The 26,821-nt window shown below is 42.9% G+C and overlaps 1 protein-coding gene across 1 annotated transcript in view; it reads right to left on the bottom strand.

Annotated features, from left to right (window-relative positions):
* LOC132821074 (immunoglobulin superfamily member 3-like) overlaps window positions 1-26,821 on the bottom strand; it is a 202,710-nt gene that overhangs the window by 62,412 nt on the left and 113,477 nt on the right. The window contains exons 3-5 of the mRNA XM_060833592.1: window positions 9,935-10,342; window positions 4,713-5,102; window positions 1,041-1,442 (exon numbers count right to left, since the gene is read on the bottom strand). Coding sequence (XP_060689575.1) covers window positions 1,041-1,442; window positions 4,713-5,102; window positions 9,935-10,342 — 1,200 coding nt within the window. The remainder of the gene's footprint in view (window positions 1-1,040; window positions 1,443-4,712; window positions 5,103-9,934; window positions 10,343-26,821) is intronic.

Raw genomic sequence — 26,821 nt, 5'->3', positions numbered from 1 at the left:
GTCATGGATCATATCCCAAGATACTGCACTGTCCTGAGCAACATGAAGGCTCCTGACAGCCAGCGCTAAGGTGAAGTTGCTCGGCACTCGGTCTAACTCCCATGTCGAGAATGCTTGATGTCTGTTTCATTCAGCACATTTGGTAAGGTAAAGAGCCGAATATTAATGAGGTGATTTGTGCCACTAAAAAGCTTTTAACAAACTACAATCCCACATGAGTGGCAATTCAGTGCTGTCTAGTGAGAAACTTGCCCTGGCCACTTGGCACTGCAAAGAAGTGCAACGAATTGCTTCTGACATTGAGATACTCCTCTTTGGCTTTCCCATCTGATTCTGCCACAAATCTCACCAGACCCCATGCGATTCAGGGCCCTTTGAGATTCCCTCCTAATTGGCCATAGGTATATCTCAACACAGCCAAGCAAGCTTTCAGATTGTCAAGCCTTAAAACAATTTTTTGGACTTGGTTACAATCTTCCATGCCAGGCATATCATCTTAACAACTCATGAAAAAGATCCTAGCTACTCTCTGTCCCACTGACAAGCAGCCCTCTACCTCCCACCCACCAACTCTGTGGAGGATAATTACTAGCCAGTTATGAAACAGCTAACTAGCATGGGAGAGGCAATCCGCGTACCAGGAATGCATTGCAAAAGACTACGAGTATCCCAGCTCACCATAAACTGCATTAGGTGCACTAGCACTCTTCTCCTTACTACTCCACAACTAACGTTTCAATCAATTGGAGACACAGGATTTCAGAACATTCTTCCTTATGTCAATTGTGATGGATCCAATCCAACATCCACATGCTGAAAATATCAAACTACCATTATTTTCTGCACACAAGTGTAATTCCAAAGTTGAGATTTTCACATTATAACTGTAATACATTACTCCATCAATACTTCCACTCCAACAACATCACCAGTGCTATTCTAATCCATATAAACTGCTCCTTTTAGATAATCAGACAGTGATTAGAACAGTGCACAGAAAATTTTCAGCCCTTGAGTTTTGTCTTGATGTGAGTACTTACCAAGAGGTGTTATCACAGCTACAATATGAGCAGATTGCTTTCCTATCTGCTGCCAATCCCCACTCGCATTCATGATCCATTCAGTGACTGTACAAACATACTCTCCATCATCCAATATCACTGAATTATGTAGCTGCAAGATGAAAGAATCTGGTCGCTGTTTGGTCAGCCTGAGTTCTCCATTAGCATCACGCTTATGGTAGGGTGTAGCAATAATCTGAGTACCATCCTGGTCCAAGCTGATGATATCAGTAACCTGTTTCTGTTTGTTGATCAACTGCCAGGTGACAGAAAGACGACTGTGGTTCCTGATTGCTGACTGAACATCACAAGTGAACTGGAGTGAGTTACCCTCCAAAATCTTAGTGGTATCACTGGTAACTGTTATACTCAGGCTACTTTCTGCAGGAAATAAAATATTATTAGTTCAGTTAGTAGTTTTGTAGAAAGACAATTATAGAAGATTTGAGGATCTATGTTGTTTCAGACCACAATAATGAGAATTTGTCACAATATCATTCAATAAATGTTTTACAAATAACTTTTGTTTTCAAGGTAACATTGCTTTGCAAAAGTCAGAACTAGTAATAGAGAGATGCTTTGATCAATGTTATCTTAATGCTGGCAATAATCCAGTTATATTACTGTCATAAATCCAGGGTAAACAGTTGAGGATTAACACCCAAGTGTGGCAGAGAAAGGGGAGAAAGGTTACTCAATTGGTTGTTTTTGCTTTTGTCTGTAAATGGACTAGGATTTGGACTAGATCAATTGGTCAGAAACAAATGGTAAAATACATAATATTGTCAATATTGGAAGAAACACTATCATTTTCTCTCATGCTGAACCTTCAAGAACATGGTCTATTGTTTGAAAACTTACTTGCTTCCCAATTCTGTTCCTAGTTACCCATTCCATCCTTCTCTCAGACAACAATGTGAGAGTAAACTAATCTTTTAAGCAACTCTGGTGCCATATATGGTCCTGAGATGAACTTCCAATCTAATATCTGTTTCATCACTAAGACTGCGTTTTCCACTGGCAATGCCAGCTGACTTTGCCCCTGTCTCAGCATCACTGCTGTTGGAGTCCTCATTCTTGTCATCGTTACTTGCGAACTCAGCTATTCTAATGTATCTTTGGTGGTTGTAACTGGTATCCCATATTTTGCTCTCCAAAACTCAGTTGCTGTGTTTTAACTGACAGCAAGTTCGGTTCTCCTATCACTCTTGTGCTCTCGTGCTTATATTAGTCTCTGGCTTTGCGAGGTCTTGACTTTAAAATACCCATTATTTTTCAAATCTCTCTGCAGTCTTGCCCATCTTTACGTACTTCAATCCCACAACCCTCTGAAATAACTGCGCTGATCTAATTCTGACTTGTTGGGCATTTCTAATGATAATTTCTCTACTACTGGAGGCCTTCTGCTGCCGATGACCCAAGCTCTGAAATTCCTTCCTTGCAGTTCTCCTTCTTGCTGTCTCACATGCCTCTATTAAGACAGTCCTTAAAATTTTGCTCTTTGATCAAACTTTTGACCTCCTTGTGTGAATCAGTGTCATGCTGTGTTTTACAATGCTCCTGTGAAGCGTCCATGGACACGTCATTGCACTAAAAGTGCTATATAAGTTGTTTCTCTAGATGTTGCTCACATTGTGTCAGAATAAGCAGTTCCTGATTAAAGAATAGCTACTGTTAAATCAACAAAATATCTAAACCATCTACATTTATTTTTGTTTTGCTCTAATTAGCTAAAGCTGCCTAAATCTAGGACAGAAGTGACATACATTCTTTCAATCTTCTGTTAGATTTGCTGTAGCCACTGCCTTTACACAGCAGTCAGTGTGTGCTACTCTTTGTATTTAAGCAAATAAAAACACAAAAGAGTTTGCTGTTTTGAAATACCATTTTTCAAAGAGTGTAATTCAATTGTGCTTTAGTGTAACCTTATTACAGCAAAGACTGTTTTAAATTTTTAGCCTGAGTACACAGCATAGTCATTTCATCTTTGGAGAGATCACATAATACAAGGCCAATTTATTTCAAATGTGCACACCAGTAATAGAAAAGTTAATTGTTTGCAACAGGGCAACACCACCCAGGTTATTTTCTGGATAACATCAAGCTTCAATTCATGGAAACTGCGGAGTTATCGATGGAAGCGAACTTCTGTGTTGGCCATGAATAACAACTGTTGCAAAGAATATATTTACATTATGGTTGAGTGAACTATTTTGATTAGGCTTGCTACTTCATAGGGACATTTCAGTTTCAATTTATACATCTAACCACAGAGAGACTAGAAGCCTGGAAGCTATTATGAGCAATGTTACTGTAACATGTGCATACCAAATTTTATTTTATTGTATGGATTAACTCATGAGAAAGTTAGAAATTGTGGACAGCATACAATAACGGCACATCAATTAAAAGTAATAATAATCACAAATGCAGTTGCTATAGAGTTGTCTCTGAATTAAAAATGACATATTTATGAAGTTAATTATTTTAATTATAGCAGTTGGACTTCATTAGATTTTGGTTTTGATTTGAACTGCAACAGGAATGCAAATGATAAATATGGAAAATGGATCTCAAATGGTCAGTGACTGAACGGGGACAGGTAGAAATCAGATGAAAAGAGGGCAGAAGCTTTCTTTGTTCACCCATCATGATGAACAAGTCTTTCAGTGCATCGCTTTAACATTATTGTCTATATTGTCCATCAATTCTATTTGAAACCCTGAAGACCTGAAGTCAGAGCACTTCCAATAAATGTATGTCAGTGTGAAATACATTAATGATCGTTTTCATTTCTTCACAGCAGACTCATATACTTTCATGTGAAAAAAATGTTTAAATCTGACATTAATACCATAATGTATTGCTGTTTCTGTGGAAATACAGCTTCCATCATTTTTAGGGGAAAGATGAAAGGCAAAAACATCAAAGGAAATGCTCTCAATGCTGACACTGGCTTGTGACTTTCAGTCAGTCATTCTGGTCAGCTTTTGTTTGGATCTGTATGAACAATGGAACTGACATCACAAGCTGCAGGCAGGGATCTGACGCACTAGGTCGTCACTGCAGTTGCTTCTTGATGAACAAAAACTAATGTCACTCAAAATCAAAAAGTTCCTTTAAACCCATGTTTTTATGTTAATACTTCTGCACAACAGCAGAAAAAGTGGATGAAACTTTCACCCTGTGATGTTGTTTTTCATGACTCCTAAAATGGCAATACTGCATTTATTTTTCAAATGTGTTTTGGAACTGATAACTGGGCCACATCAAACTCAAATTCCTCTATGAAGAACTAATAGAAACAAGCAGAACCTTTCAAAGCCATGGGAAAGTTTTTTTCTCGCTTTCAAACTACACTGATAAGAGCTGTGTAACTGAGCAACACTATTTCCGCACAGCCTAGGGCAACCTTGACAGCACAAGAACTAAAACTCAACTGATTAGATTCATTGAATTTAAAACATGAGACATCAGTTACAGAGAAAAACTACGTTTGACAAAAAAACACAGTAACTAGAGGCACTGCTTTGTCAAATTAGCTTCTTTGTCTGCCTGAAAGCGCACACAGAGGATTGTTCTACATTATTCCAAGCTACCAATACATTTCATGTCATTAATTCATATAGAAATGAAAAGTTTATTACTTACTGATTGACTGGACATGGATCAAAACCTTTGGAGATTTGTTGGTATCTCTGGTAATGAATTCTCTCGTCACCGTTTTCTCATGCTCAGTAGCCCTGCAATGGTATTTGCCACTGTCCGTCAATTGAACATGGTAGATTTTCAGCAGGTGTGTTGTATCTGTCTCCTTCGTGAACCTTACGTATCCCAGACGATCTCTGTTTGCATATTCACCATTGACTGTCGCTACAGCATTTCGACCAATGTTGGCAATCTGTGTGCCATTAAAAATCCACAACACTGAGAAATATCGATCCTGTATATTTTGAGCTTCAATGATACACCTTATTTCCATAGTGTCTCCAGCTGTGAGAATTCTCCTTTCATTCTCTAACTGAACATTGAAGTTCTTATCTAGAACAGAACATGGATATGCAGACACAATTAGAGCTTGGGAGTCAAGTGGTGTCACCACAGTCTGATCAGAACATGGGGCAGCTCTCTCATTTGAGAGAAGCAACTGCTGGTGACTTAACCTTAGGTCCACCAGACCTCAAGGAAGGGAAGAGATTGAGAAGGAGAGTCCTTCATAGTAACCTCAAACTGGTGACAGGATTTGAACCCTTGCTGTTGGCGTCACACTGCTCATAAAACCAATGATCCAACCAACAGAGCTAAACTGATTCCTGGGAGTCCCGAAGTGAAGAATTAAAAACAGAAGCTTGTTTTTCAAGTCCTAAAATCATATGTGCACGTTACAGTTTGTCCTCCCAAATTTCAAACCTTCTCTGTCTCTCTCCTAAAGGATTTGACTGTTATCTGAGATATTTTATCTACAATAAACAAAGAACTGTGGATGCTGGAGATCTGAACCAAAAAGAGAAATTGCTGGTGAAACACGGCCTGGCAACTTTTGTGGGGAGAAAGCAGAGTATGGTGTTCCAATGAAGAGTCAAAGAGTTAACTCTGCTTTCTTCCACAGAAGTTCCCAAACCTGCTGTGTTTTGCCAGTCAGTTCTGTTTTAGTTTCATATTTTAGCTGCTGCTTGGCACAGCATTTTCACAGAGTTGTAAAATCTTTGTGATACAGAAAGAAGCCAATCCATGCCAATTCTCTGTAAGAGTAATCCACTTACTTCCATTCCCCATGGTCCTCACCATAGAATCCCTACAGTATGGAAACAGGCCATTTGACCCAAGTCCACATTGACCCTCTGAAGAGTATCCCATCCAGAGCCATTCCAATACCCTATTAGTCTACATTTACCCCTGACTAATGCACCTAACCTACACATCCCTGAGCACTTAGGCAATTTAGCATGGCCAATTCACCGAACCTGCACATCTTTGTCCTGTGGGAGCAAACTGGAGCACCCTGAGGGAATCCATACAGACATGGGGAGAATGTCCAAACTCAACACAGACAGAGGCTGGAATTGAACCTGGGTCCCTGGCAATGTGAGGTAGCAGTGCTAACCACTGAGCCACCATCCTGCAAATCTATTTCCCCTAAAATGCCTGCCCAAATACCTCTTGAAAGCACTTCCCTCACCCTTATGGCTAGCGGGTTCTATTAATTACCATTCACTGAATAAAAAGATTCCTAGAACATAATAAATTGAGAAATCGGCGACCTTGCCTTGAACCTGCTCAGCCTTTTATTAAGCTGAAAATGTGTTGCTGGAAAAGCGCAGCGGGTCAGGCAGCATCCAAGGAACAGGAGATTCGACGTTTTGGGCATAAGCCCTTCTTCAGGAATGAGGAAAGTGTCCACACTTTCCTCATTCCACACTTTCCTCATTCCTGAAGAAGGGCTTATGTCCGAAGCGTCGAATCTCGTGTTCCTTGGATGCTGCCTGATCTGCTGCACTTTTCCAGCAACACATTTTCAGCTCTGAGCTCCAGCATCTGCAGTCCTCACTTTCTCCTCCAGCCTTTTAATAAGACCATGATTGATGTGTTTGTGGTACCTCTACTTATTTTTTTTTGATCATTCATGGGATGAGGGCATCGCTGACTAGGCCTGTATTTATTGCCCATCCTGAATTGCCCAGAGGGGCAGTTGAGACTCAGCCACATTGCTGAGGGTCTGGAGTCATATGTAGGTCAGACTAGGTAAGCATGGGAGTTTCCTTTCCTAAAGGACATGATTAGGGACAAAGTGAGGATTACAGATGCTGGAGATCAGAGTTAAAAAGTGTGACGCTGGAAAAACACAGCCAGTCAGGCAGCATCTGAGGAGCAAGAGAATTGATGTTTCGAGCATAAGCACTTGATGGTGGCCCAAGGGGCTGAGAGATACATGGGAGGAGGCTGGGGCTGGGGAGAAGGTAGCTGGGAATGCGATTGGTAGATGAAGGTGGGGGGTGATGGTAATAAGTCGGAAAGGAGGTTGGAGCAGGTAGGAAGGAAGATGGACAGGTAGAGGGCGGTGGTGAGTTGGGGGGGGTTGTTGGATCTAGGATAAGGTGGGGGTAGGGGAGATGAGGAAACCGGTGAAATCAACTTTGATCCCGTGCAGTTGGAAGGTCCCAATACGTTGGATGGCTAGCATTTGGTGGTGGAGGAGGCCCAGGACTTGCATATCCTCGGCCGAGAGTGAAGGAAAGTTGAAGTGTTTGGCCACAAGGTGGTGGGGTTGTTTAGTGCATGTGTCCCAGAGATGTTGCAAGGTGGCATCCTGTCTCTCCATTGTAGAGGAAACCACATCGAGAGCAACGGACACAGTAGATGACTTGTGTTGAGGTGCAGGAGAATCTCTGCTGAATGTGGAAGGATCCTTTGGGGCCTTGATTGAAAGGTTTGGGACGGGGGTTGGTGGTAGGTGTGCGTGTGGCAGCAAGGGAAGGTGCTGGGAATGGAGGCTGAGTTGGTGGAGGAGCATGGACCTAACAAGGGAGTCGCAGAGGCAAAGGTCTCTGCGGAACGTAGGTAAGGATGGGGAGGAAAATATGCCCCTGGTGATGAGGTCTGTAAAAGGATAGGAGTAAACTAGATGGGTTTTTGTAGCAATTGACAATAGATTTGAGTTCATCATTAGACTTTTAATTCCAGACATTATTCTTTATCATTTTAATCATGGTTGGATATGAACCCTGGTCCCTAGAACATTATTGGGATTAACAGTCTAGCGATAATACTACTCCACTCCCTCCACCCCCCACCTACTTCCCTATCTACTACCTACTTGACTCTGTTGTTAATCAAAAACCCATCTAATACAGTTGTAAAAATGTTCAATGACCTTGTCTCCAGCACAGAGAAGAGAATTTGATAAAGGAAAAATTTCTTCTCATTTATGTTACAGCTGTACTAGAAATTCCGAGCTGGTGCAGGGAGGATGGACCGTATGAGCTCCTTCCACATTGCAATAATTCTGTGATTCTGTGTTGGTTAAATTGTGTTCCCTATGTCTAGTCTCTCCTAGAAACACTATTTATTCTTCTTAACTTCAATCGAAACAGACCCAACCTATCCTCTAAGATAACCACTTAATACCAGGAATCAGTTGAGTGGACCTTCTTTGAACTACTTATGTTGCAATTATGTCCTTTCTTAAATAAGGAGATCAAAATTGATGTGGTCTCAACAATGACTATTTAACTGCAGCATAATATTCTCACCTTTACAATCAATTCCCCAGCTCACTCTCCTTGTGATCTTTAACAATTTATCAAACTGTCGTCACTAACCACCTTTCCTCCCTCACTACAGGTAGTTGGGACTGTTTTTAACTTAAAAAAATCTAGAGCAGAGCTAAAAGTCTCAGCAGAGCATCTCTAGAATTAGAATTGAAGAGTCATTTAGGACTCAAAAAGTTAGCTCTGTCTCCCCATTCCCCCACAGATACTGTCAGATCCACTGAGTTTCTCCACTGTCTTGTTTTTATTACAGAGGGTTGAAAACTCAGCAGCACCACCAGGAGTTGGGGCTACAGAGTCCAGATGGCAGCAGAAACATCTTTAATAAAAAATAGGCCTCAGTACTTGACAAGAAAACTCCCTAAAGAGAAATTGCTGGGAAACTGTAGTCCCCACTTTGCGTTACAAAAAGCAACTCTACCCGGGCATTCACTGGGAGGGAGGGCACCTTGACTTAAGTGACAAGTGGCAAGCAGTAAATGCACCACTGACACAATGCTAATTGCTCTGTTAGGTCATACAGCATGGAAACATTCTCTTCGGCCAATCTTGTCCATGCCAGCCAAATTTCCCAATTTGCCTGTGTTTGGCCCATAACTGTCTAAACTTTCCTATCCATCTACCTATCCAAATGTCCTTTTAAATGTTGCAATTGTACCTGCATCTACCATTTCCTCTGACAGCTCATTCCATATACTCACCACCCTCCAGTTTCCTCCCATAATCCAAAGATGTGCAGGTCAGGTGAATTGGCCAAGATAAATTGCCCATTATGTTAGGTGCATTAGTCATGGGTAAATATAGTGTAGGGGAATGGGTCTGGATGGGTTACTCTTAAGAGGGTTGGTGTGGACTTGTTGGGCCGAAGGGCCTGTTTCCATACTGTAGGGAAGCTAATCTAATCTAAAAATACCTTCTATGTGAAAATGTTGCCCCTCAGGTCTTTTTAAAATTTTTCCCCTAGCACCTAAAACCTACACTCTTTACCCCTCTGCCTTAATCTATATTTTTGGCCACCTCTTCAAAAAACGCAATTAAATTTTTGAGACACAATTTCCCAATCACAAAGCTATGCTGACTATCCCTCGTCAGACCTTGCCTTTCCAAATTCATGTAGAACCTGTCTTTGGCCCCTAGCAGATAACATCCAGCTCTGCTGTTAGTAAAACCGCCCAGGGTGGGCCAACTTCATGAAGCCAAGCTGACACAGCTTTCTGTATTTAATGCATCTTCCCTTAGCCTATGGTGTTTGAGAAATTTATCAATGTTGAATGTTAACTCAGTTGTGTGCAGCTAAATGTAACTGACAAATAAGTTAAGGGCACTACTATCTAACCAATTGTTTATATAAGTAATTGTGTATGGTTATTCTCTAATATTTCTACTCAGCTCCATACTTACTCTCTGTTTGGCATCAATGGCTAATGTGTTCTGTCTTTCAGAGTGCATTCAGGCGATAATCATTTCTTGTTGCTCCAGAAACCTGACCTAACTAATTTGGTGTTACCTTTCTCACACTGTATGTTATATGCCCACAATGCATTATTCTCTGCTTGCTCCTATAATAGCGATGGTGATCACAGCTTTTCAATGACAACCACTTACCAGTAGCTTTTATATTCACAATTGTTTTGTCAGTGCGCTTGGTAGCTATGGTGAACCAAGACCGATCTGGATCTTGGATCCATTCTCTAGCCTCACAGTAGAACTCTCCTTGATCAAATGCCTGCAGTTTATAGATGGTGAGTTTGAATGAAGTCGCTCCAATCTTATCCAATCGTACATCTCCTGATGCCTGCCTTTGTTTGTATGAATCTCCAGAACGTAGGATGAAATCTCGTGTGAGAGAGATGACCTTGAGGTTCTGATTTCCCTTCTGTATGTACCATGTGACAGCCACATGTGTGTGCTGTGCTGTTTGTTTAGATACTTCACAGACCAGTTCCAGGGAGTCACCTTCAACTTTATCTAGGGTCTGGGGTACCGATGTTGCACTGAGTGTGTCTGGAATAACTAAGAAAAAGACAAAAAAAATTAATGATTAAACAAAAATATATCTTAAAATATTAAGTTCACACATTAAGAATGAATATTTGGCTACCAATGATTTGAGAAACTGTTTGTAGATAGGCAATGCTAGTACACTTTGCAGGTACAATGCGATGGGGAGAAAAAGGACATCTTACAATTCTGTCTTATATTTCAAAACTTGCTTAATTTTAAAGTTCACAGTAAGCTGCCTACAGAGCACCATTGATTCCCAGTATGAAAATGTTCATGAGTAATTACTGCTTTCCAGGGTTAAAGGAATATTTCAATTGGAAACGAAAATGGAGTCAAAATTTTTAATTCTTTTTAAATTCATTCACAGCATGAAGGCATCACGAGGCCAGCATTTGTTGCCAATCCCTAGTCGCCCAGAGGGCAGTTAAGAGTCAACTGCATTGCTGCGGATCTGTAGTCACGTGTAGGCCAGACCAGATAAGGATGGCTGTTTCCCTCACTATAAAGGACATTAGTGAACCAGGAGAATTTTTCCAGCTATCAACAACAGGTTTCACATTGACCATCAGACTCCTAATTCTAGACTTTTATTGAATTCAAATTCCCCCATACACCTCCTCCCACCCTGCCCCCTGTAAAAACGCCATCCCATATTCCCAATTCCTTCGTCTCCGCCGCATCTGCTCCCAGGAGGACCAATTCCAACACCGCACAGCCCAGATGGCCTCCTTCTTCAAGGACCACAGATTCCCCCCAGACGTGATCGACGATGCCCTCCACCGCATCTCCTCCACTTCCCGCTCCTCCGCCCTTGAGCCCCGCTCCTCCAACCGCCACCAAGACAGAACCCCACTGGTTCCCACCTACCACCCCACCAACCTCCGCATACAACGTATCATCCGCCGCCATTTCCGCCACCTCCAAACGGACCCCACCACCAAGGATATATTTCCCTCCCCTCCCCTATCAGCGTTCCGCAAGGACCACTCCCTTCGTGACTCCCTCGTCAGATCCACACCCCCCACCAACCCAACCTCCACCCCCGGCACCTTCCCCTGCAACCGCAGGAAATGTAAAACTTGCGCCCACACCTCCACACTCACTTCCCTCCAAGGCCCCAAGGGATCCTTCCATATCTGCCACAAGTTCACCTGTACCTCCACACACATCATCTATTGCATCCGCTGCACCCGATGTGGCCTCCTCTATATTGGGGAGACAGGCCGCTTACTTGCGGAACGCTTCAGAGAACACCTCCGGGCCGCCCGAACCAACCAACCCAATCACCCCGTGGCTCAACACTTTAACTCTCCCTCCCACTCCACCGAGGACATGCAGGTCCTTGGACTCCTCCACCGGCAGAACACAACTACACGACGGCTGGAGGAGGAGCGCCTCATCTTCCGCCTGGGAACCCTCCAACCACAAGGTATGAATTCAGATTTCTCCAGTTTCCTCATTTCCCCTCCCCCCACCTTGTCTCAGTCGGTTCCCTCAACTCAGCACCGCCCTCCTAACCTGCAATCCTCTTCCTGACCTCTCCGCCCCCACCCCACTCCGGCCTATCACCCTCACCTTGACCTCCTTCCACCTATCCCACCTCCATCGCCCCTCCCCCTAGTCCCTCCTCCCTACCTTTTATCTTAGCCTGCTTGGCTCTCTCTCTCTTATTCCTGATGAAGGGCTTATGCTCGAACGTCGAATTCTCTATTCCTGAGATGCTGCCTGGCCTGCTGTGCTTTGACCAGCAACACATTTGCAGCTGTGATCTCCAGCATCTGCAGACCTCATTTTTTACTCTTTGAATCCAGGCCCCCTGGTCACCAGACTTGGGTCACCAGATTAACAGGTCAGTGATAATACCACTTGATCATCACCTCCCAGAATAGACAAAAGCTAGGAAAGAGGTGGAGATTAGCATTACTTACAAGGGGAAAATATCAACCCATGAAGCTGTCTTAGCTCTTGTATTTGATTCTAATTGTCCTTCAAGTTCTAAGAATCACATCATGGATATTAGCACATTAATGTTTTGGTCTATAACTCTACCTGCTAAAATTAGAGGGTAGGATTACAAACATATGTATTTAGCATTTGTACATTGATATATCATGCTGCAATTTCAATTTGCTGTTCTAAAATGAACAAGCATTAACTTTCCTATGTCCATTCTATTCAATCTGCCAATACACCAAGAGGTCTGAATCACTAAGAACCCTCTAACAGGATTCTCAACATTCCAAGTTTCTGGCATAACTCAAATGCTTTTCTGATGTGTGGGTGTCTCAATTTCAATGTTCTCCAAGTGCTGACCCTACAGGGAATTTCAGACTCAACAGAAGGCATCTCAAGTCACAGCTTTGATACTTGCTTGTCCCACCCAAGTAGCTGAAATGTACAAATGTATATCAGTTGGGGGCGGGCGGAGAGGTGATATGTTTGCCCAGCAGCCTTCTCCTCTCCCATACCACCCCCCAGGACTCAGCAGTGCTCTTTTTGAACTCTCCATTCCTTATACGATTTATGAACAAGTTCAGCTTTGCTTCAGAAATACAGGCTGTTTTCCCTGCATGGATGCTCCTCCCCAAAGTAGACGTACACTTGTACCATCTGGGATTCATATGCCTTATTGCAGTCAGTGTTCTGTCTGCCAGAATTTCACCAGGTTCATGGCGAGCTAGAGAAGTGGAATCTCCTATCAAAAGAGCTGACAATGTTAGCCATGTAAGGAACAGACAGGAACCCCTTCCTTTAAAAAGGCCAAATGGGAAATATCAACATTACCAATGACCTGGCAAAATAGAGACACTGCTTTATTTTGATTAAACGACCCAACCCTGGGGTAATTTGGGGCTATCTTCTCCTTCTGTAACAAGTCTAGGTTTTTTAGACTTACAGTGTGGAAACAGGCCCTTCGGCCCAACAAGTCCACACCGACCCGCCGAAGCGCAACCCACCCATACCCCTACATTTACCCCTTACCTAACACTACGGGCAATTTAGCTTGGCCAATTCACCTGACCCGCACATCTTTGAACTGTGGGAGGAAACCGGAGCACCCGAAGGAAACCCACGCAGACACGGGGAGAACGTGCAAACTCCACACAGTCAGTCGCCTGAGTCGGGAATTGAACCCGGGTCTACAGGCGCTGTGAGGCAGCAGTGCTAACCACTGTGCCACCGTGCCGCATGATTGACATTTTTTTCAGTGTCACTGTTATGAAGATGTAAGAGTATTTTAAGAGCGTTAAAAGCTGTAGAACTACCAGACATAGCACCAAGTGTTCTCAATAAGGTAACAATGTAACACTTGGTCGAACAACTCGATTAGCTTGTTACCTGGAGACAAAAACAAATTTGAATTTGGGCAATCAGTTTAAATTATACTCAGAAAAATACCAAACTCCAATCCGGTTTGTATTTAGTATATTGACAATCTGAAAAGCCAATGACATAATCCAATGCTTTGGGGGGTATAAGACCGGGAAAAATTGAACAGTTGAAAGGAGAACTGCCAAGCCCGGAATGTAAACAGACTGCCTAAAAATAGCTCTCTTAAAAGGTACCTTTTCAATCAGTAACCTGTGACACAGAAATTCCAAAGAAGAAGAAAACAACACACAGGAAGATCCAAATAAAAGAAACAAAAACTGCCTGGTTTTGAGATAAGTCTTGTTTTATAAATTTTAATTGGGAGTTTTATCAGACTAGTATTATAGAAGGGAGATAAAAGATAGGTTAGAGTAAGGACCTATACATAGCGTTAGTTAATTATTCTCTGTTATACTTTAAGAAATAAAGTTGTTAATTTTTACTTTAAATATTTCTTGGCCACTCAAATTTTTACAGATTACTGCACAGGAAAAATATTTTCTGTGTTGCTGGTTTTAAATTAAGCAGGAGGGTTTACCCCATTTCATAACATCACAATCTCCAGGACAAGTCTAGTTATTTGAGAAACCATGCCATTATTGCATTTATTCTGGATGTGGGTTTGCTCACTGAGCTGGAAGGTTCATTTTCAGACGTTTTGTCACCATACTAGGTAACATCATCAATGAGCCTCTGGATGAAGCACTGGTGGCATGGTCCACTTTCATTTTATGTGTTTAGGCTTCCTTGGGTTGGTGATGTCATTTCCTGTGGTGGCATCATTTCCTGTGGTAATGTCATTTCCTGTTTTTTTTCAGGGAGTGGTAAATGGGATCCAAGTCAATGTGTTCAGGTGGGATGCCATGCTTCTAGGAACTCTCATGCGTGTCTCTGTTTGGTTTGTCCTAGGATGGACAATGTTGTCCCAGTCAAAGTGGTTTTCTTCCTCATCTGTATGTAAGGATACTAGTGAGAGTGCGTCATGTCCTTTTGTGACTAGTTGATGTTTATACAGCCTGGTGGCTAGTTTTCTGCCTGTTTGTCTAACGTAGTGTTTGTTACAGCTGTTGCAAAATATTTTGTAATTGACATTAGTTTTGCTTGTCTGTCTAGGATCTTTCAAGTTCATTCGCTGCTGTTTTAGTGTGTTGTAGGTTTGTGGGCTACCATAATGCCAAGAGGTCTGAGTAGTCTGGCAGTCATTTCTGAGACATTTTTGATGTAGAAAAGAGTGGCTCGGGTTTCTGGATGTGTTTTGTGTGCTTGTTTGGGTTTGTTGTTGAGTATCCTTCCATACAGATGAGGAAGGACAACACATCCATCCTGGGACAAGCCAAACAGAGACATGCACAAGAATTCCTAGAAGCATTCTAACCGGAACTCTATCAACAAACACATCGACTTGGATCCCATTTACCACCCCCTGAGAAAAAGAACAGGAAATGACATTACCATAGAAAATAGTGTTCTATGTTCTATATGCTATATTCTAAAATGATGTCACTATAGCAAATGACATCACCAACCCAAGGAAACCTAAATACATAAAAAGAAAGTGGGCCATGTAACCAGTGCCTCATCTAGAGGCTCACTAATAATATCTAGTATGTCAACAAAACATCTGAAAACAAACCTTCCAGCTCAGTGAACAAACCTACATCCAGAACCTCAACCTGAGCTACAAATCTTCTCAAAACTTGTTAATGTCTATGGGCGCAATAAGCTAAAACTGGCCTGAATGCTGCAAATAGCTGTACTGCCTGAACGAATCACTAAGGAAACAGATACTACCTAAATGTCTTAAATACAAACCTCCCCTTAACACCCCACTAGCCAAAAGAATAGCAGAGCAAAACAGTCGCAGAATGCATAGAGAAATGAATAATGATGCCCTCAACAGACTTCATAAATATAACTGGGACATTTTTGTGCCAAAAAATTTACTCATATATGCAACAGACCATGAATGGACAGACACAGTTCAACAAACAGTAGACATTAGATAACGACAAACACAGAAAACGAAAAAACTAGACTTGCAGAAAGCAATAGACAAACTTACACAAATTGGTCAGAAGAGTGCTGAGTACTGGAGTTGGGAGGTCAAGTTGCAGCTGTACAGGACATTGATTAGGCCATTATTAGATTACTGCGTGCCACTATTAGAATACTTGTCTCCTTCCTATCGGAAAGATGTTGTGAAACTTGAAAGGGTTCAGAAAAGATTTACAAGGATGTTGCCAGGGTTGGAGGATCTGAGCTATAGGGAGAAGTTGAACAGGCTGGGGCTGTTTTCCCTGGAGCGTCGGAGGCTGACGGGTGACCTTTTGGAGGTTTACAAAATCATGAGTGGCATGGATAGGATAGTTTTTTCCCCTGGGGTGGGGGAGTCCAGAACTAGAGGGCATATGTTTAGGGTGAGAGGGGGAAGATATAAAAGAGACCTATGGGGCAACATTTTCATGCAGAGGGTGCTATGTGTATGGAATGAACCACCAGAGGAAGTGGTGGAGAATGGTACAACTACAACATTTAAGAGGCATTTGGATGGGTATATGATTAGAAAGGGTTTGAAGGGATATGCGCCGGGTGCTAGCAGGTTGGACTAGATTGGGTTGGGATATCTGGTCAGCATGGATGGGTTGGACCCAAGTTGTTTCCATGTTGTACATCTCTATGACTCTAAAATAACAACACAGACAATACAGAAGCATGGATACAAATCTTATCTGACCGACTCTTAACAGACACTGAAAAAGCTGTCTTAGTAAGAGGATTAAATTACAACTTTGGGAATGCAGACAAGAAAGATTTCTTGGCAGTATTAGAAACAATGCTAAAAGACAACCAACTCACAGAGGAAATCCAGCAAACCATCAGACAGATAGTCGCACCAAAGCAGGAAAAAGGAAGGAAACACACTCAATACACATGAATAGAAATAAGACTGACTTTCATAAAATGAAATCAAATGGATCCAACACACCACGCTTCTATGGATTACCCAAAATTCACAAACCAGGAGCCCCCCTCAGACCCATTGTCTCGCTACCTGGAACATCAACTTCCAGATTGGCCAAGGAGCTAAACAAAAGACTAAAACACTTAGTAGGAGATTCACGCCACTCCATCCACTCCACCCAAGAATTCCTGAAGACCATCAAAGACACCAAGATAGAACAGGATGAAATAATGATCTCCTTTGATGTAACACCCCTGTTCACATCCATCAACATCAACCTGGCCAAGGAAGCACTGACTACATTATTAGAAGAACAAAACAAATATCCACCAAACATCACTAACTTCCTCAGCATGGTCAACATTGGCTAATGGGCCTATGCTTTACCACCCACTTCACCTTCAATAATAAAACCTACAGACAGCCCAACGGAACACCCATGGGATCTCCGATATCAGAGTTCTTAGCAGAGGCAGTAATGCAGAGACTCGTACAAATAGTTCTGTCAAACATCCAATCCAAACTTTGGGTCTGTCACGTGGACCCAAACAAAACAAATTAGAGGAAACTTCAAGACCATCAATAATACCCTTACTGGCATAAAATTTACTAAAGAGGAGGAAAACAACAATAAACTGCCATTCCTAGATGTTGCAGTATAGCAAACAGCCAATGGGGAACTTCAAACCAGCATCTACAGGAAAACAACACATACGGACCAAATACTGAACTCCAGAAGCAAGCATCCCAACACCCACAAGCTAGGCTGCATCAGAACATTATTTTGACAAGCCACCACACACTGCAGCACAGAGGAACTATGCAGAGCAGAGGAAAATCACCTATACCATGTATTCAAAAAGAACAGGTAGCCAATGAACACAATCTGCCAATTTCTCAGTTAACAAACCCCAACAAGTGAACAAAACATGTCCAGAAAACCTAGCCAATCTCCTCTACATCAAAGACATCTCAGAAATGACTGCCAGACTACTCGGACCTCTTGGCATCATGGTAGCCCACAAACCCACCAACACACTAAAACAGCAGCCAATGAACTTGAAAGACCCTATACAGACGATTAGCAAAACTAATGTCACTTACAAAACACCTTGCAAGAACAGTAACAAACACTACATTGGACAAACAGGCAGAAAACTAGTGACCAGGATACATGAACATCAACTAGCCACAAAAGGACATGACCCACTCTCACTAGTATCCTTACATACAGATGAGGAAGGACGGCACTTTGACAGGGACAACACATTCATCCTAGGACAAGCCAAACAGAGACATTCATGATGACACATCACGTAAGCTTCTCTTCTTTTCTACATTTTGAAAAGGGGACTAGCAGAGATAGCAGTGCAGGGAGAGGAATGTTCCTCCTGCATTATGTTTGAGGTGAGGAACACCATTAGTGTCCCATTCGGGTTCTGCAGGAAGGCATCTAAGCCTCACTCCTCCAAGACCGTGTTAGGGAACTTGAGCGGGATGTGGATGAACTTTGGATCATTCGGGAGGCAGAAGCTGTGATAGATAAGATTTACAGGGAAGCAGTTACTCCTTGGCACGAAGAAAGCTGGGTAACTGTTCGAAAGGGGAAAAACAGTCAGTGCAAAGATCCCCTATGGTTGTTCCCCTGGAAAACTGTTGGGGGCGGTGGTGACGCCGACTTACCAAAGCTCTCTGACACAGTCTGCCCCTGTTGCACAGAAGGGAAGGAGGGAAAGGAGGAGAGTCTTAGTCACTGGGGACTCAATTGTTAGAGGGTCAGATAGAGGGTTTGTTGGAACCAACGAGACTCACGGTTGGTGTGTTGCCTCCCAGGTGCCAGGATCCATGATGTCTTGGATCATGTCTTTGGGGTCCTGAAGGAAGAGGGTGGCCAGCCCCATGTCGTGGTCTACATATGTACTAATGACATGGGCAGAAAGAGGGATAGTGATGTAAGGCAGGATTTTAGGGAGCTAGGATGGAAGCTGAGAGCAAGAACAAACAGTGTTATCATCTCTGGTTTGTTACCTGTGCCACGTGATAGTGAGGCAAAGAATAGAGAGAGATATCAGCTGAACACGTGGCTGCAGTGATGGTGCAGGAGGGAGGGTTTCAGGTAATTGAGGCTCATTCTGGGGAAGGTGGACCTCTACAAACAGGGTGGTCTTCAGTTGAACCAGAGGGGTACTAATACCCTGGGTGGGAAATTTGCTAGTGCTATTTGGGTGGACTTAAATTAGCTCAGCAGTGGGATGGGAACTGGAGATGTAGTTCCAGTACACAGGAGGATGAGAGTAGGGAAGGCATGGACAGGATTTCACAGTCACAGGAGTGTGCTGGTTTGAAGTGTGTCTACTTCAATGCCAGGAGTATCCGGAATAAGGTAGTGAGCTTGCAGCATGGATAGGTACCTGGGACTTCGATGTTGTGGCCATTTCGGAGAAATGGATAGAGCATGGTGAGAAATGGATGTTGCAGGTTCCAGGGTTTAGATCTTTCATTAAGAACAGGAAAGGCGATAAAAGAGGAGGAGGTGTGGCCTTGTTAGTCAAGAACATTATAATGGTGGCTGAAAGGACTTTTGACAAGGACTTGTCTACTGAGGTGGTATGGGCTGAGGTTGGAAACAGGAGAGGAGAGGTCACACTGCTGGGGAATTTTTATAGGCCTCCGCAAAGTTCCAGGGACGTGGAGGAGAGGATCAGAAAAACGATTCTGGATAGGAGTAAAAGGAACAGGGTGGTCATTATGGAGGACTTTAACTTCACCAGCATTGAGGAGAAATACTATAACTCTAGTACGTCAGATGGATCAGTTTTTGTCCAATGTGTGCAGGAGGGTTTCCTGACACAGTATGTCGAAGGGCCAGCAAGAGGGGAAGCCACACTGGATCTGGTGCTTGGTAATGAACCAGGCCAGGCATTTGATTTAGTGGTAGGCGAGCACTTTGGAGAGAGTGATCATAATTATGTTACGTTTAGTTTAGCAATGGAAAGGGATAGGTACATGTCACAGGGCAAGAGTTATAGATGGGGGAAGGGCAATTACAATACGATTAGGCAAGACTTAGGATGCACAGAATGGGGTAGCAAAATGCAGGGGATGGGGACATTCAAAATATGGAGCTGGTTTAAGGAACAGATATTGCATGTCCTTGATAGGTATGTCCCTGTCAGGCAGGTAGGAAGTGAGAAGGTAAGGGAACTGTGGTTAACTAAAGAAATTGTATCTCTTGTTAAGCGGAAGAAGGAGGAGTATGTGACGTTGATACGAGATGGTTCAAATGAGGCGATTGAGAGTTGCAGGTTAGCTGGGAAGGATTTAAAGAGAGAGTTAAGAAGAGCAAGGACAGGACATGAGCATTCTTTAGCAGGTGGAATAAAGGAGAACCCTAAAGCTTTCTACAGGTAGGTGAGGAATAAATGGACGACTAAGGTAGGAATTGAGGCAGTCAAGGATAGAAGTGGAAAGTTGTGTGTGGACTGGAGAGGTGCTAAATCTCAACTGTTTTCACTCAGGAAAAGGACAATATTGAAGAGTAGAAGAATGAGATACAGGATATTAGACTAGAAAGGATCGAGGTTAGTAAGGAAGAGGTGTTATCAATTCTAGAAGGAGTGAAAGTAGCCAGATGGAATTTATCCGAGGATTCTCTGGCAAGTTAGGGAGGAGATGGTGGAGTCTTTGGCCTTGATCTTTGAGTCATCATTGTTTACTGGTTTAGTACCAGAGGACTGGAGGATTACAAATGTTGTGCCCTTGTTCAAGAAGGGCAGTAGAGATGACCCAGGTAATTATAGACCTGTGAGTCTTACGTCTGTTGTAGGAAAAGTTTTGGAAAGTATTATAAGAGATAGGATTTATAATCATCTAGCAAGCAACAATTAGATTTCAGGTAGTCAACATTGTTTTGTCATGGGCCGGTCATGTCTCACAAACCTCATTGGGTTTCTTTGAGGTAACCAAGCATGTGGATGAGAGTAGGGCAGTTGATGTAGTGTACATGGACTTCAGTAAAGCCTTTCACAAGGTTCTGCATGGTAGGCTGTTGGAGAAATGGAGAGGCATGTGATTGAGGGTGATGTAGCAGTATGGATTAGAAACTGGCTTTCTGTAAGAAGGCAACGAGTGGTGGTTGATGCAGTCCGGTTGCTAGTGGTGTACCACAAGGATCTGTTTGTTAGTTTTATAAATAACTTGGACGCAGGTGGGTGGGTTAGTAAGTTTGGAGATGACACTAAAGTTGGTGGAGTAGTGGACAGTGTGGAAGAATGTTGCAGGTTGCAGGGGGACTTGGATAAATTGCAGAATTGGGCTGAGAGGTGGCAAATGGAGTTCAATGAAGATAAATGTGAGGTGATTCACTTTGGGAAGAATAACAGTAAGGCAGAATACCGGGTCAATGGAAAGATTCTTGGTAGTGTAGATGTATAGAGGGATCTTGGAGTCCATGTACATAGATCCCTGAAAGTTGCCATCCAGGTTGATAGTGCTGTTATGAAGGCATACGGTGTGTTAGGTTTTATTGGTAGAGATATTGAGTTCCGGAACCGTAATGTCATGCTGCAACTATACAAAACACTAATGCGGCCACACTTGGAATATTGTGTATCGTTTTGGTCACCCCGATACATGAAGGATGTGGAAGCATTGGAAAGGGTACAGAGGAGATTTGCCAGGATGTTGCCTGGTCTGGAGGGAAGGTCTTATGAGGAAAGGCCGAGACACTTGGGTCTGTTCTTATTGGAGAGAAGGTGGATAAGAGGGGATTTGATAGAGACAAACAGATGATCAGGGGATTAGGTATAGTAGAGAGTGAAAGTCTTTTTGCTAGAATGATGGCATCAGCTTGTATGAGGTGGCATAGTGACAAATTCAAGGGTGATAGATTTAAGACAGTTGTCAGAGGCAAGTTCTTTGCTCAAAGAGTGGTAAGGGCGTGGAATGCCCTGCCTGCCAATGTAGTTAATTCAGCCACATTAGGGGCATTTAAACAATCTTGGATAAGCACATGGATGATGGTAGGATAGTGTAGGGGGATGGGTTTAGATTAGTTCACAGGCAGCACAACATCAAGGCTTGAAGTGCCTGTTCTGTGCTGTCTTGTTCTATGTTCTATGAGAATTCCTAAAAGCATGGCATTCCAACCGCTATCAACAAACACATTGACTTGGATCCTATTTACTATCCCCTGAGAAAAAGAACAGGAAATGACATTGCCACAGGAAATGATGTCACCAACCCAAGCAAACCTAAACACATAAAAAGAAAGCAGACCAGTGCTTCATTCAGAGGCTCACTTACTACTTCAAATTATTCTAACAATGAACAACATTGGTAATGTTCTTTACATGAATACAGCTCAAAGTGGTGTCTCCATACAGAACTCAGGGCACAGGGCTGGAAATGTGCATTGCCCTATGGATGGGTACAGGACTGGTAGCTGTTGGCACCACAGGAGGTTGAGCTTGTCAGTGGCCTGGGGTCAGTTCCTGTAAATAATTGAGTAGGAAATAGAATAGGAATCTTGGCCAAAACAGGACCTAACCCATATGTCTTACAAATCTATGATGACATGGAGGGAAGGTCAGGAATGTGGAACAGAATCGGAAATTTGCATATGACTAAAAGGAGGAAGGTTCTGCGGGTGGCAAAAATTGCAACTAACAAAGGAGAATAAGATTTTCAAACTTTGCAAATTGCCATATGAAATGGTCTTTACTGAAATAGTGGGACAGAAAAAGGGATGGGGTTTTGCCATGTCACATGGAAGGAAAAGGAAAGGCAAATATCAGCATCTTTATTACATTAAATTTGTGGGAAATGCAGGGTTACTGGGATAGGGCAAGGAGGTGGATCTGGGTGGGATGCTCTTCAGAGGGTCAGTGTGGACTCAATGGGCCAAATGGCCTGCTTCCACACTGTAGGGATTTTGTGATTAAGGATCAAGCCCCCACTGCTAAAAATGGAAGCAGAAACTTTATAATCTCACCAGTACAGCAAGAGAATGCAACCAGCTGATTAAGTATCCTGCCAACTTTCTGATACCCTTAGAAAACATTCAACATTGCCTTCTCTATGTTGAGGTTAACATCATTGAATCTACAAAGTCACACTGTTCCAAGTACAAGGAGGCTTCTCCGCCACATACACTTCTGTTAAGCATTCTCTCACATCTTGCAACGCATGCTGGCCCTTTGAAACTTGCCTCCAATGCTTCATTCTTCTATTTCACTACACACTCACAGTCAAATGAGATAAGCATCAAAGATTGCAGCTGCTATTTAATATTTATGAATTCTTCTTCGAGTAGAAGTTGGCATACGATGACATAGAGCAGCAGGCTACAGACAGAGGTCTCTAATGCACCAAGCAGATGACCCAGTTAGAGGATGAGGCCACACCTATCTAAGGAATAACATTTCTCAGGCTCGCAAACCTGGAAGCTGTGAGTTCAAAATTAGTTTATGATACACAATTGTTATATTGGGGCCTTTACTTAGGGAAACAGAGACAAAGCATACAGAACTTATGACTAAAAGGTAATGACAATAGCAATGAGTGACAGTAGAAAACTAGCAGAGCGAGCTTTTCTTCTGTTCCTTCAGAATTATACAGCTATGAGACAAGAAATGGTGAAAGTATATACCTGTTAGGGTGAAAGGAAAGGCTGGTAGGTATAGGGAATGCTGGATCACTAAAGAAATTGAGGGTTTAGTTAAGAAAAAGAAGGGAGCATATGTAAGGTATAGACAGGATAGATTGAGTGAATCCATAGAAGAGTATAAAGGCAGTAGGAGTATACTTAAGAGGGAAATCAGGAGGGCAAAAAGGGGACATGAGATAGCTTTGGCAAATAGAATTAAGGAGAATCCAAAGGGTTTTTACAAATACGTTCAGGACAAAAAGGTAACCAGGGAGAAAATAGGACCCCTCAAAGATCAGCAAGGCGGCCTTTGTGTGGAGCCACAGAAAATGGAGGAGATACTAAATGAGTATTTTGCATCAGTATTTAAAGTGGAAAAGGATATGGAAGATATAGAATGTAGAGAAATAGATAGTGACACCTTGCAAAATGTCCATATTACAGAGGAGGAAGTGCTTGATGTCTTGAAACGTATAAAGGTGGATAAATCCCCAGGACCTTGTCAGGTGTACCCTAGAACTCTGTGGGAAGCTAGGCAAGTGACTGCTGGGCCTCTTGCTGAGATATTTGTATCATCAATAGTCACAGATAAGGTGCTGGAGGACTGGAGGTTGGCTAACATGGTGCCACTGTTTAAGAAGGGTGGTAAGGACAAGCCAGGGAACTACAGACCTGTGAGCCTGAAATCGGTGGTGGGCATGTTGTTAGAGGGAATCCTGAGGAACAGGATGTACATGTATTTGGAAAGGCAAGGACTGATTAGGGATAGTCAACATGGTTTTGTGCATGGGAAATCATATATCACAACCTTGATTAAGTCTTTTGAGGAAGTAACAAAGAGGATTGATGAGGGCAGAGTGGTAGATGTGATCTATATGGATTTCAGTAAGGCGGTCGACAAGATTCCCCATGAGAGATTGATTTGCAAGGTTACTTCTCATGGAATACAGGGAAAACTAGCCATTTGGATATAGAACGGGTTCAAAGGAAGAAGACAGAGGGTGGTGGGGGAGGGTTGTTTTTCAGACTGGAGGCCTGTGATCTATTGAGTGCCATAAGGATCAGTGCTGGGTCCTATATTTTTGTCATTGACATGAATGATTTGGATGTGAGCATAAGAGGTACAGTTAGTAAGTTTGCAGATGATACCAAAATTGGAGGTGTAGTGGACAGCAAAGAGGGTTACCTCAGATTACAACAGGATCTGGACCAAATGGGCCAATGGGCTGAGAAGTGGCAGATGGAGTTTAATTCAGATAAATGCGCGATGCTGCATTTTGGGAAAGCAAATCTTAGCAGGACTTATACACTGCTAAGATTCGAGGGAGTGTTGCTGAACAAACAGACCTTGGTGTGCAGATTCAGAGCTTCTTGAAAATGGAGTCGCAGGTAGATAAGGTAATGATGATGATGCTTGGTATGCTTTCCTTTATTGGTCAGGGTATTGAGTACAGGAGTTGGGAGGTCATGTTACGGCTGTACAGGACATTATTTAGGCCACTGTTGGAATATTGCATGCAATTCTGGTCTCCTTCCTATCGGAAAGATGTTGTGAAACTTGAAAGGGTTCAGAAAAGATTTACAAGGATGTTGCCAGAGTTGGAGGATTTGAGCAATAGGGAGAGGCTGGACAGGCTGGGGCTGTTTTCGGAGGCTGAGGGGTGATCTTATAGAGGTTTACAAAATTATGAGGGACATGGATAGGGTAAATAGGCAAAGCCTTTTCCCTGGGGTTGGGGAGTCCAGAACTAGAGGGCATAGGTTTAGGGTGAGAGGGGAAAGATATAAAAGAGACCTAAGGGGCAACTTTTTCACACAGAGGGTGGTACGTGTATGGAATGAGCTGCCAGAGGAAGTGGTGGAGGCTTGTACAATTGCAACATTTAAGAGGCATTTGGATGGGTATATGAATAGGAAGAGTTTTCCTGCCCTGCTGGATGCCTTAAATCCCCCAGAACAAAGCACTGACCCAGGCTGCAATTTATATCCAGAACTGGCTTGGTTTAGTCTCTAGTGGTGATCCGGAGGAGAAAAAGGCTTCCCATCTTTCTACCACTCTATTCGTGTAATCCGCAGTACTCTCACCTAAACGGAGTACCCCAAGTGGGCCTGGTGCTGGCAGGTGGGACTAAATTGGGTTGGGATATCTGGTCAGCGTGGACAGGTTGGACCGAAGGGTCTGTTTCCATGCTGTACATCTCTATCACTCTATGACTCTAAATGACATCAGACCCTTATAAAGCTTGCAGTGACTCTCACTTTGCTCATCACTTACATTTTGAGCCCAGAAAACATGTCTGGTAATCAGCAATATAGTACATTTGGTGAACTGTTGCCGGGTTAATTACAGAGCTGAAGGAGTCTAAGAGTTTAATGTTTGCTATTAGAGTGGAGTGGACTAAACTGAGAGAAGGCCCAGGGAATGTCACTGTTAAACAAGCAGTTGGTGACCTCTAGATGTTTTGCCACAACTAAACGAACATCATGCATGTTTGGACTGTTTGCTGACTTAGCAAATAAATCCTAATCTGTGCCCTACAGCCCTATCTGAATGGGCTTGCTGGAGACAGTGGTAGCACTTATAATGTCTGTAATTTTGATATGTAACATCCAATGCCTCCACAATGGCTGGGTTAATTATTGGCCTTCAGGCTTTGGGGGATCATATGGTGATAGCAATGACTCATAGATTCTGAATCCAAAGCAACGTCTTTGAGAGCTTACAGCGTAGCTTGTACAATTATTGTGGTTTTGATCAAGTTAGTATTTCTATTTGTACTTGGGGTACTCGGTTTAGGGGAGAGTACTGCAGATTACACGAATGGAGTGGTAGAAAAATGGGAAGCCTTTTTCTCCTCCGGATCACCACTAGAGACTAAATCAAGCCAGTTCTGGATATAAATTGCAGCCCGGGTCAGTGCTTTGTTCTGGGGGATTTAAGACATCCAGCAAGGCAGGAAAAGGGCCAGTGATCTTTTGCAATCTGCAATACTGAGTGTTACCATCTGCTACCTCCCTCTCATAAGCCAGCACTTACTCTAATTCTAACAGTAAACATTTCTCTCACCAAGGCTCATGAACTACAACTCTCAATATTGCATGCATATCCATTTAGCCAAGCTCCTCCTCCCAGGATACCAAGCCTTCCTGCTCTCTGTGCTTCCTACTGATGCAATGGCAACACAATAACATCTCTTCTGTTTGTGCAACATCACTCACTGGTCCTTTATGCACTTCCATCACAACCGATGCCTCTCTTTGATTCAAGCAGGAAAAGATATACCCTCCCACCCCACAGGCTGTTGTTTCCACAACATCCTGAATGATCTACTCACAGCCCCCGGACTGGTGGCACTCGATCTGCAGAACTATTTGTGGTCTAATCCCTGGACCGCAGGGATATGGATCCCTGGACTCTGGTAGGAATATGTGCTGAACTGACCCCATTCTGCCTTTGGCAGTACCCCTTGACTGGTTACTGCCCCCCTTCACTCCGGTGAAGTATGCA

Source organism: Hemiscyllium ocellatum, chromosome 12 (genome assembly GCF_020745735.1).
Source record: "Hemiscyllium ocellatum isolate sHemOce1 chromosome 12, sHemOce1.pat.X.cur, whole genome shotgun sequence".
Classification (NCBI taxonomy): domain Eukaryota; kingdom Metazoa; phylum Chordata; class Chondrichthyes; order Orectolobiformes; family Hemiscylliidae; genus Hemiscyllium; species Hemiscyllium ocellatum.
The sequence above is the reverse complement of the archived record's forward strand: the minus strand, read 5'-3'. Positions and strand labels throughout refer to the sequence as shown.